Below are 12,772 nucleotides of genomic sequence, written 5' to 3' on the forward strand. Positions count from 1 at the left end.
CTGTGTCTCCTTTTTGTTTCCTCTTAAATGTAATATTCATTGGTCAAGGAGATTTATCTTTTTAAGGTACAGAACTGAACCTGTAGTTCTACCGTTTAAATGCAGATCAGTGCTAATGGGATAATGGTCAGACTCTTAACATGGCATCCAACCTCTTCAGGTAGTTTCCCTTTCCTTCAACTTTTTGATTTAGTGTTCTGAGCTACTTATTGTTCGTAGCTGTTTCATTTGTTCTGTTCATTTATGTCTTTGAGCGTTCTGGGCCCTCTTATAGGAATTCTTCCCTCAATTCTCTCCCTTTAAAAATTTTCTACTCAGGTGTCCCATTTGTCCTCCAATTAATGATTTTACTTAAAAAAAAAAAAGAATATTAACAACCTAAGTGTCCATCAGTAGATGAACAGATAAAGAAAATGTGGTATGTATACACAGTTTAATATTATTCACCCATTCCAAAGAAAGCACCCTTTCTATTTGTGACAGCATGAAAGTACCTGGCAGGCATTGTATTAAGTGAAGTACGTCAGAGAAATATAAATACCATATGAACTCCTTTATATGTGGAATCTAAAAAACCCAAAATCCAGAAAACGAAACCAAGTTCATAGATCGTGAGAATAGGTTGCTCGCTGTCAGAGGCCCAGGGTGGGGTGGGTCAGGAATGGCAAAATGGGTGAAAGGGGGGTCAAAGTAGTAGTTATAAAAGAAATAAATAAGTCACATGGATATACAACGTGGCAACTGTAGTTGATACTGCATTGTATATTTGAAATTTGCTAAGAGAGTAGATCTTGAAAGTTCTTATCACAAGAAAAAAAATTTTTATATTGATATAAATATCAAATCATTATGTTGCATACCTGAAACTAATTATACCTTAATGTTAAGAAATGCCATTGCCAATACATGCCATCAAATGATAAATTTGAGTGTATGCAATGCACTCAAAGATTAAAAAAAAACAGTGTTCATGTTACATCAGTTAGCATGCTGTTTTACTCTCTTTATACTGTGTGTCTCGTACCTGTCAGGCAGTGAATTCTTTCCGTTGTCTGTAACAGTGAGTGTTTTGCCTCTCTGTATGGTGTTCTCTGTGTAGCAAGTGCTTTCAGTTCTCTGTATGCTGGCACATCATAAATGTTTGTAGTAATTGAGTTTACTTGTTTTTGGGAGAATGACTTTTCAAATTGACTTTAAGAATCTGTGTGTGTGTGTGTATGTGTACATTTAGTCTTCCTTTATAGGTGGTTTCTGTTGAAGTGTTTACTAGATAGAGACTAGAGTTCAGTGTGTGTTTTTTTTTTTTAATAGAACTTGTTTATAAAATGTACAATAAAACAAAATTTAACCAGGTTGTAATTCAGTGTGAGTTAAAGTGAATTTTTATATAAAACAATTTCCTTTTTTTAAATAGAGACAAATCATTTTACCTGTGTAGCCCTGGCTGTATTTCTTTTGTGACCTTATTTTTTTTTACTGATATGAAAAATGATAAGAAAATAAATGTATAGAAGTACATATATTATGTAAATTAGATTGTAATCTTTTCTGGATGAGATTTGTATTGATTTTTGATAATTGCATGCATATAACTTAGGACAGTGAAGAAACTGTAGAATAACTGGATTTTTTTTCCCCAGCAGTTTTTAATTTATAATTTATTTATTAAGTTATTTATTTATTAATAATAGTTATTTAGTTTTTTATTTCCTTTTCTTTATTTTTCAGAAATTTCTGTAGTTTGAATTATCAAGTCCCACTTTCTCTGCAAATCCAGTGTTTCATTCTGAATTTGTTCTCTCTGAAGTTGTTGAATTTATTATTGTCTGTAAAATGGAGGTTATACCACTTGTTTTTTAGAGTTGATTGTGAAGAATACATGAAAAGCAGCTTGTCCAAAATAGCTGTGCCATAAGTGTTAGCACATCATATGTGGAAACATGTCTTCCTCCTTATATTTTAGCATAATATTTTATGTTTGTTTAGTGGTTAGTTCTTGGTAATTGTCATTTTTACAATACTGCAACTTATTATATGCCCTTTGTGATTTCTGGTAATGAGGGTATAAAACTTCTGGTTTGGAATAGATAGCATATCACCAGAGCAAAACATTATATTGTTTCATTAACATCTTAACCATTTTCTTGTCACATAAATTGAAATTTTACTTTCTATCTGACCTACCTTAAAGTTTCTTTTTCTATAGGTTTTTAGCTTGTTTTTTATGTTACTTTTAAGTGACAAGAGGCTTCTTTACAACTGCTGTGTTGCTGTTCCCTTGATGATGAGTAGTCTTTTTTTTTTTTTTCTTTTTTAAGTAATGACATTGTGGTTTTTGTTTTTATCTAGTTTCTAACCGCAGGCCCTATCGACAGTACTACGTGGAGGCTTTTGGAGATCCTTCTGAGAGAGCCTGGGTGGCTGGAAAAGCAATCGTTATGTTCGAAGGCAGACATCAATTTGAAGAGCTACCTGTCCTTAGGAGAAGAGGGAAGCAGAAAGAGAAGGGATATAGGCATAAGGTATTTTTTTTTTTTTTTTTTTAAAGCGTCTCAGATTATGTTTTTAGGGTTAGAGAGGGAGGAATCCCCAGCCTTTCTGGGACCACTCTTAGGGAACATAATTTTTCCACAAACCAAGGTGGAGGGTATGGTTTGGGGATGACTCTTGTAAGGAGCATGCAGTTCACAGTAGGGTTCTCACTCCTACGAGAATCTAATGCCACCGCTGATCGATGGGAGGCAGAGCTCAGGTGGTTTATGTTAGCCATGGGGGCTGACTCACCTGTCGCTCACTTTCTGCTGTGTGGCCCAGGTCCTAACAGGTCATGGACCAGTATCAGTCTGGGGGTTGGGGACCCCTGGTTTATGGGATCAGCCAAAGGAAGAAATATAATTTTTGAAATACAAGTTGGTGAGAAAATTGTCAGAAAGCATTTTTTTTTTTTTTTTTTTTTGCAGGGATAAGATAGGGCTAACCTTCCAAATATTTCTACTCAATTTTTTTGAGAAGTGATTTCAGCTTACTTTTGCCATGTCACTTACATGTGATAGTACAAAATGGCACGACCAGTCATGTTTGGGTCTATCTAATTTAAGCAGAAAATGATCATCAAAATGAAATGTTCTTCTCCCTCTCTAGATTAATTATTTTTCTTAAAAATGACAAATATAAGGCTTTGAACATTCTTGTTTTGTTTGTATTTTGGTTTTCGTGTGCGATTATCAATGCTTAAGATTATAGTTTCAAACCTTGTTGTTTTAATAAAGAACATGATGTTTTTGTTTCATTTGCTTGATGTTGTGTTTTAGTCCATTCTAAAAGGGGAAATAGTTTCTTTTAAATTTGTATTTCCTACTTTTAGACTATTATATAAAAATCATAATTTGGATAATTTTGAGTCAGTATGCAGTCCCTGCTATTTCCAACTGGAGTTTCTTCGTCTCTAAAACTAAGGTAGTAATATATACCTTGTTGAACTCTCGTGAGGATTAGCAATAAATAATTTGTATGTCACAGTATTCATGCTTTGAAACAACTAATGTGTGCTACTATTAGGATACAGGAGGCTAACTGCATCCTTTCTAATACTTTGGGTAGTTGGTGGTGGGGAGATATCAAAGTTTTTGTGTCAAGCCTTTTAAGTATGTGTATTAAACAAGCCCCCTTTCAAAAGAGTTTGCTTGGGCTTTCAGGTTCTGGAAAATTGATGTACTATGACCATAGCTAGACAATTAATGGCTATGTGTTTGTGTCTAAAGTAAATCAGATGATCTGTATATTGCTTTATAAGAAGAGGCTACCTGTGTAGTGGCCTGAATTGTTACATGGTCAGCAGAACATCTCTTTCACAAGTATTAAAGTATTTGTGGACACTAAATGATAGTTAGAACCTTGACTAACATCTATTGTATGAGGCCAGGGAGGGAAATAAGAGTCTCGAAAATTAGATATATTTCACAGAGCTTCGATGTCCTTATGCTATGCTGCTGCTGCTGCTAAGTCGCTTCAGTCGTGTCCGACTCTATGCGACCCCATAGACGGCAGCCCACCAGGCTCCCCCATCCCTGGGATTCTCCAGGCAAGAATACTGGAGTGGGTGCCATTTCCTTCTCCACCTTATGCTATGAGGATTCAAGAGCATGTATAACTTGTTAAGCTATCCAGGGTGTATTGGTGTCTCTGCACTACATGATTAAGCCCAGGACACTGTTTGATTATAATCCAGATTGTATATAAAACGTATAGAAAATTCTTGATTAGTCAAGGGCCTGGTGATAACCTGAGTTTCAAATTTCAGGTCTTGTAGGGCAGATCTGACTTAACTCATTTCTAGTTCTAGTTTTTCCACATTCATCTTCTTTAGCCTTTTGTTTTCTCTTTTATGCAACTCAGCAAGTGCTTGGCCTTCATAATTCAGGAAGGAAATCTTTATGATTGGCAGAGTAAGTAGGAGTCATCTGGTTATTCCTTGACTTAGTAATATAATGTTGATTAGTAATGTAATGTAGTAGTCTAATTTATGGTCCACTTTTTGTGCTTTTACTGGTAAGGAGAGTGGAGGGTTTCCAGGATCTCCAGTGATAGATCTTAGTGATAGAAGAAGTGTTGCGAATCCCCATTAGCTAAGGTCTGACTGGGCTGTGGGAGGTAACAGCCTGACAGTCCCATAAAAGAGCCTCAAAGAAATATAATAAGGCTTGAAAAGCTTCTGATTTGAGAGGTGTTCAGTGATCATTTCCCTATTTCCTCTTCTATTTCTTAGATGAGTAATCATCTTTTTTTCTTTACATTTAAGGTTCCTCAGAAGATTTTGAGTAAATGGGAAGCCAGTGTTGGTCTTGCTGAGCAGTATGATATTCCCAAAGGGTCGAAGAACCGAAAGTGTGTCACCAGTTCAATCAAGTTGGACAGTGAGGAGGATATGCCATTTGAGGACTGTACAAATGATCCTGAATCAGAACATGACCTGTTGCTTAATGGCTGCTTGAAATCTCTGGCTTTTGACTCTGAACATTCTGCAGATGAGAAGGAAAAACCTTGTGCTAAGTCTCGAGCCAGAAAGAGCTCTGATAATCCAAAAAGGACTAGTGTGAAAAAGGGCCATATGCAATTTGAAACACATAAGGAAGAACGGAGGGGAAAGATTCCAGAAAACCTTGGCTTAAACTTTATTTCTGGGGATGTGTCTGATAAGCAGGCCTCGAATGAACTTTCCCGGATAGCGAACAGCCTCACAGGGCCCAGCACTGCTCCAGGAAGTTTCCTGTTTTCTTCTTGTGCAAAAAACACTGCAAAGAAAGAATTTGAGACTTCAAATTGTGACTCTTTACTGGGCTTGTCTGAGGGTGCCTTGATCTCTAAACGTTCTGGGGAGAAGAAGAAATTCCAGCGAGGTCTGATGTGTAGTTCGAAAGTACAGCTCTGCTATATTGGAGCAGGTGATGAAGAAAAACGAAGTGATTCCATTAGTATTTGTACCACTTCTGATGATGGAAGCAGTGATTTGGATCCTGTAGATCATAGTTCAGAGTCTGATAACAGTGTCCTTGAAATTACAGATGCTTTTGATAGATCAGAGAACTTGTTACCTGTGCAGAAAAATGAAAAGGTAAAGTATTCTAGGTATCCTGCCACAAACACTAAGGTAAAAGCAAAGCAGAAGTCTCTGATTACTAACTCACACACGGACCACCTAATAAATTGTACCAAGACAACAGAGCCTGGAACTGAGACGTCTCAGATTAATCTCTCTGATCTTAAAGTGTCAACTCTTGTCCGAAAACCCCAACCAGATTTTAGAAACGATGGATTTTCTTCAAAATTCAACACATCATCAAGTATTTCCAGTGAGAACTCAATAATAAAAGGTGGGGCTAAAAATCAAGCTCTGTTACATTCAAAAAGCAAACAGCCCAAAATTCGAAGTATCAAGTGCAAACATAAAGAAAACCCAGTTGTAGCAGAACCTCCAGTTGCAAATGAGGACTGCAGTTTGAAATGCTGCTCTTCTGATAACAAAGGCTCTCCTTTGGCCAGCATTTCTAAAAGCGGGAAAGTGGATGGACTGAAACTACTGAGCAACATGCATGAGAAAACCAGGGATTCGAGTGACATAGAAACAGCAGTGGTGAAACACGTTCTGTCAGAGTTGAAGGAGCTCTCTTACAGATCCTTAAGTGAAGATGTCAGTGACTCCGGAACGTCAAAGCCATCGAAACCATTACTTTTTTCTTCTGCCTCTGGTCAGAATCACATACCTATTGAACCAGACTACAAATTCAGTACATTACTAATGATGTTGAAAGATATGCATGATAGTAAGACCAAGGAGCAACGAATAATGACAGCTCAGAACTTGGTCTCTTATCGGAGTCCTGGTCTTGGGGACTGTTCTACCAGCAGTCCTGTGTCAGCTCCTAAGGTCTTGGTTTCAGGAGGCTCCAATCACAGTTCAGAAAAAAGTGGAGATGGCACTCAGGATCCAGTCCACCCTGGCCCTGGTGGGGGTGACTCTGCACTGTCTGGGGAGCTGTCTACTTCCCTGCCTGGCTTGGGGTCTGATAAAAGAGACCTCCCTGCTTCTGGCAAAAATCGTTCAAACTGCGTTACTAGGCGCAACTGTGGTCGATCAAAGCCATCCAAATTTCGAGATGGTTTTTCAGCCCAGATGGGAAAGAACACAGTGAACCGTAAAGCCTTAAAAACAGAACGCAGAAGAAAACTGAATGAGCTTCCAGCTGTGACTCTTGAGGCTGCACTACAGGGAGACAGAGAGAGTAGGGGTTCAGAGAACAGCTCCTCCAGAGGTGAAGCAGAAGACCCTGGTAAAGAACCAACCCTTCAATTAATGGGCCATTTAACAAGTGAAGATGGTGCCCATTTTTCCAGTGTTAGTTTTGATAATAAAGTCAACCAGTCTGACCCTGAAAAAATTCCTGAAAAAGGCCCCTCTTTTGAAATCAGGAAAGTCCCAGAGCTGGACTCTGAAATGAACAGTGAGAATGATGAACCCAGTAGTATAAATGAAGCAGTGCCTAAAAAGCGATGGCAACGTTTAAACCAAAGGCGCACTAAACCTCGTAAACGCACTAACAGATTTAAGGAAAAAGAAAACTCTGAGGGTGCCTTTGGGGTCTTGCTTTCTGCTGACCCTGTAAAGAAGGAAGATGAGTTCCCAGAGCAGAGACCTCCTGCTTCGACAAACAAACTAGAGGATGCACTGACAGATCCAAATCATGCCAACCACTTAGATTCAGCTGGGCCGCGGTTGAATGTTTGTGATAAATCCAATGCTAGCAATGAGGAGATGGAAAAGGAGCCAGGAATTCCCAGTTTGACTCCTCAACCTGAGCTCCCTGAACCAGGTAAGGATTCCTAACTGTGAAAGAAAGGGACTAGATGAAGTGACGATAATGATACCCTACCAAGTGTGGTCTGTTTTCACGGAAGACCTAAGTGTAAATTGGGAGGGAAGGGTTAATTACTTGAAGCGAAAAAAGGGCTTTATGTAGAAGGGTCAGAATTTTGATGACCAGGTTTCCACATACTTTCAGAAGTTACGTTTTACCAAGAAGCTCTTTTTTCTTTTGCTTTTAATAAGTATCAAGATCTGTTCCCCATTTCATACCTTTTTAAATCTGTGAGCTTTTGGGGATGCTGTATTTGAGAGGTTCTGAGTGTAAGATTAAAATCTAGTTGTTAGTTTACAGAAAGCAAATAGATTTTATTGAATGTTAAGCTCTTACAGCTTAAGGAAGGCTCTCCTGTTATATAGACAAAGGGGATATGTTTTTGAAAAAATGTGACTGTTTCGTGGTACTTATTTGAAGAACTTAGATGTCTTGCATCCCTTCTGGAATGAAGTTTAAGAATAAATTTTTAAAAATCTGAAATGCCAGGGTATCCTACCTTAGCTGCAGAAGGAAAGCAGCATACATTTTTCAAAATATAAGTATTATGCATTGAACTGACTTTCCCTAAAAGATTTCTCCATGTAGATTCTGTTTTCTAACAGCTTTATTGAAATATAATTCACATATCGTAAAGTTCACCTTTTGAAAATTGGTACTTCAGTGGTTTTTAGTATACTCAGAGACTTGTGCATCCATAAACATGATTAATTTTGGAACATTTGCATCACCCTAGAAAGAAATCTTGCAGCCTTTATCAATCTCTCTTCATCTCAGCCCTGTCTGTAGATTTGCTTGTTCTATACATTTCATATAAATGGAATCATATAATATGTGGTACTTTGGGTTTTTTTGCTTTGTGTTTATATCAGCACTTTATATTTATTTATGGTAAAAAACACATGAATTTACCTTCTGAACAAGTTGAAAGTATATACTACAATCTTAACTGTGTGCGCATTACTGTACAGCACCATTTATTAAGCATGCTGTACGTTTCCCCATTGTATGTATAGTCTTGTTCAGTCGCTAAATTGTGTCCAGCTCTTGCAACCTCATGGACCCTGGCATGCCAGGCTCTTCTGACCTCTACCAGCTCCTGGCGTTTGCTCAGATTCATGTCCATTGAGTTCGTAATGCTACCTAATCATCTTATTCTTTTTGTCGCCCCCTTTTCCTTTTGCCTTCAATCTTTCCCAGGATCAGGGTCTGTTTCCAGTGAGTTGGCTTTGCTTCACGTGTCCAAAGTGTTGGAAATCCTTTGTCAGAGATAATTTGACATACGTTTAAGGGTTTATTTCTGTACTCTCTGTTCTGTTGATCTGTATGTTTGTCTTTATGGTAATAACAAGTTTGTTTTGACTACTGTAGTTGTGTAGTATGTTTTGAAAACAATGTATGATCAGTCTTTGTTAAGAGTATTTTGAGTATAGGATGGCTTTTTTTTATTTCTGCAAAAAATGACATTGGAATTTTGATAGAGTACTGAATCTGAAGATCACTTGTGTAGTATGATGTTTTGTTAATGTTAAATCTTTGAATCCATGAAACAGATTGTCTTTTCATTTATTTGTGTTTAGTACTCAACTCCTTCACATCCTTGCTTAAGTTTATTTGTGAGTGTTTTATTCTTTTTTATTGTATTGTGAGATTATTTTCTTAATTTTCTTTTTGAATTGTTGTTATATAGAAACACAAACTGGTTTTTAAAAATTAATTTATATAATTCATTTATTTATTTATTTGATTTGATTTGATTTTTAAACTTTACAATATTGTATTAGTTTTGCCAAAGATCGAAATGAATCCGCCACAGGTATACATGTGTTCCCCATCCTGAACCCTCCTCCCTCCTCCCTCCCCATACCATCCCTCTGGGTTGTCCCAGTGCACCAGCCCCAAACAACTAATCTCAAAAATATACAAGCAACTCCTACAGCTCAACTCCAGAAAAATAAATGACCCAATCAAAAAATGGGCCAAAGAACTAAATAGACATTTCTCCAAAGAAGACATACAGATGGCTAAGCACAACATCACTCATTATCAGAGAAATGCAAATCAAAACCACTATGAGGTACCATTTCACGCCAGTCAGAATGGCTGCGGTCCAAAAGTCTACAAGCAATAAATGCTGGAGAGGGTGTGGAGAAAAGGGAACCCTCTTACACTGTTGGTGGGAATGCAAACTAGTACAGCCACTATGGAGAACAGTGTGGAGATTCCTTAAAAAACTGGAAATAGAACTGCCTTATGATCCAGCAATCCCACTGCTGGGCATACACACTGAGGAAACCAGAAGGGAAAGAGACACGTGTACCCTAATTCATTTATTTTTAATTGCAGGATAATCACTTTACGGTATTGTGTTGGTTTCTACTAAACATCAACACACAATCTGATGTTTTTTTAAAAAAATTGTTTATTTTTGACTGTGCTGGGTCTTCATTGCAGTGAGGGCTTTCCTCTAATTGTGGCAAGTGGGGGCTGTACTCTCTAGTTGCAGTGTTCAGGGCCCTCATTGCGGTGGCTTCTCTTGTTGCTGAGCACAGGCTCTACGGTGAGCAGGCTTCAGTAGTTGCGGCTCCTGGACTCAGTAGTTGTGGCACACGGGCTTAGCTCCTCCTTGGCATGTGGAATCTTTGTGGATCACAGATCGAACCCATGTCTCCTGCATTGGTAGGCAGATTCTTTACCACTGAGCTACCAGAGAAGCCCAGAAACACAACTGAGTTTTAAATGTTGATTTTTCTATCTTTCAGCTTTACTCAATTCATTATTATTCTTACGGCTTTTTTTTGTGGAATCTTCAGGGTTTTCTTTACATAAGATCATGGCATCTATGAACTGAGATCATTTTACTTTTTCCTTTCCAATTTGAATGTCTTTTATTTATAAAATGTCTTTTATTTATAACTGTTTATAATTCTTGTCAAATAGCTCTGGCTTGGACTTCCAGTGTTGTGTTAAATTGGCAAGAATGGGCATCCTAGCCCTCTTCCTGATCTTTCAGTTTTTCACTATAGATGCTCATGTTAGCTGTGGGATTTTCATATATAACCTTTATTTTAGATTATTTCTTTATGTTCCTAGTTTGTTGAGTGTTTTCTATTAGGAGAAAGTGTTGAATTCAGTCTTTTCTGCACCAATTGAGATGATGGTGGTGCTTCCCAGGTGACTCACAAGTTAAGAATATTCCTGCCAAAGCAGGAGAGGCAAGAGATGTGGGTTTTATCCTGAATCTGCTCTCATCTCACATGCTAGCAAAGTAATGCTTGAAATTCTACAAGTCAGGCTTCAACAGTATGTGAACCGTGAACTTCCAGATGTTCAGGCTCGATTTAGAAAAGGCAGAGAAACCAGAGATAAAATTGCCAACATCTGTTAGATCATCAAAAAAACAAGAGAGTTCCAGAAAAACATCTATTTCTGCTTTACTGACTACTCCAAAGCCTTTGACTGTGTAGATCACAAAAAACTGTGGAAAATTCTACAAGGGATGGGCATACCAGACCACCTTACCTGCCTCCTGAGAAATCTATGTGCAGGTCAGGAAGCAACAGTTAGAACTGGACATGGAACAACAGACTGGTTCCAAATCAGGAGAGGAGTATGTCAAAGCTGTATATTGTCAGCCTGCTTATTTAACTTCTAGGCAGAGTAAATCATGCAAAATGTCGGGCTGGATGAAACATAAGCTGGAATCAAGATTGCTGGGAGAAATATTAATAACCTCATATATGCGGATGACACCACCTTTATGGCAGAAAGTGAAGAGGAACTAAAGAGCCTCTTGATGAAAGTGAAAGAAGAGAGTGAAAAAACTGGCTTAAAACTCAGCATTCAGAAAACTAAGATCATGGCATCTGGTCCCATCACTTCATGGCAAATAAATTGGGAAACAATGGAAATAATGAGAGACTTTATTTTTTTGGACTCCAAAATCACTGCAGATGGTGACTGCTGCCATGAAATTAAAAGACGCTTGCTCCTTGGAAGAAAAGCTGTGACCAACCTAGACAGCATATTAAGAAGCAGAGACATGACTTTGGCAACAAAGGTCCGTCTAGTCAAAGCTCTGGTTTTTCCAGTAGTCATGTATGGATGTGATCAGATCAAATGTGATCAGATCAGATCAATCGCTCAGTCGTGTCCAGCTCTTTGCAACCCCATGAATCGCAGCACGCCAGGCCTCTCTGTCCATCACCAACTCCCAGAGTTCACTCAGACTCACGTCCATCGAGTCAGTGATGCCATCCAGCCATCTCATCCTCTGTCGTCCCCTTCTCCTCCTGCCCTCAATCCCTCCCAGCATCAGAATCTCTTCCAATGAGTCAACTCTTCGCATGAGGTGGCCAAAGTAGTGGAGTTTCAGCTTTAGCATCATTCCTTCCAAAGAAATCCCAGGGCTGATCTCCTTCAGAATGGACTGGTTGGATCTCCTTGCAGTCCAAGGGACTCTCAAGAGTCTTCTCCAACACCACAGTTCAAAAGCATCAATTCTTTGGCGCTCAGCCTTCTTCACAGTCCAACTCTCACATCCATACATGACCACTGGAAAAACCATAGCCTTGACTAGACGAACCTTTGTTGGCAAAGTAATGTCTCTGCTTTTGAATATGCTATCTAGGTTGGATGTGAGACTTGGACTATAAAGAAAGCTGAGCGCTGAAGAATTGATGCTTTTGAACTGTGGTGTTGGAGAAGACTCTTGAGAGTCCCTTGGACTGCAGGGAGATCCAACCAGTCAATCCTAAAGGAAATGAGTCCTGAATATTCATTGGAAAGACTGATGCTGAAGCTGAAAGTCCAATACTTTGGCCACCTGATGCTAAGAACTGACTCATTGGAAAAGACCCTGATGCTGGGAAAGATTGGAGACAGGAGGAGAAGGGGACAACAGAGGATGAGATGGCTGGATGACATCACCGACTTGATAGACACGAGTTTACTCAAACATGAGTTTGCTCAAGCTCCGGGAGTTGATCATAGACAGGGAAGCCTCATGTGCTGCAGTCCATGGGGTGGCAAAGAGTCCAAAGCGACTGAACTGAGCTGAAAGATATTGAAATCAGGGTGTTGTCTTATTACTGTGGAATTATGTTAGAGATCAGTAGCAAAAGATATTTGAAAATAACCCATATATTTTGAAGTGTAATGTGTCATTTACCAAGAAAGATTTTTAACCTAGCCATTGAAAGCTTCAGTAAAGTTAGAAGACTGAAAAAGCACAAAGGGCAATTGCAGAGAAGTAAGCATTTAAATGAGCAATTAGTATCAGAATGAGAAATTTATTTCAAAGATACTTTAAAAATCCCATGTATTTGGAAATTAATTGTCCAGTTTTAAACAGTGGGTGT

General features: G+C 38.5%; 1 protein-coding gene across 8 annotated transcripts in view; it reads left to right on the forward strand.

The window, feature by feature from the left end:
* NSD1 (nuclear receptor binding SET domain protein 1) overlaps positions 1 to 12,772 on the forward strand; it is a 153,366-nt gene that overhangs the window by 71,287 nt on the left and 69,307 nt on the right. For all 8 annotated transcript variants that reach the window (XM_070793315.1, XM_070793318.1, XM_070793314.1 and 5 more), the window contains 2 exons: positions 2,350 to 2,522; positions 4,799 to 7,367. In XM_070793315.1, coding sequence (XP_070649416.1) covers positions 2,350 to 2,522; positions 4,799 to 7,367 — 2,742 coding nt within the window. The remainder of the gene's footprint in view (positions 1 to 2,349; positions 2,523 to 4,798; positions 7,368 to 12,772) is intronic.

This window comes from Bos indicus, chromosome 7 (assembly GCF_029378745.1).
Source record: "Bos indicus isolate NIAB-ARS_2022 breed Sahiwal x Tharparkar chromosome 7, NIAB-ARS_B.indTharparkar_mat_pri_1.0, whole genome shotgun sequence".
Taxonomy (NCBI): Eukaryota; Metazoa; Chordata; class Mammalia; order Artiodactyla; family Bovidae; genus Bos; species Bos indicus.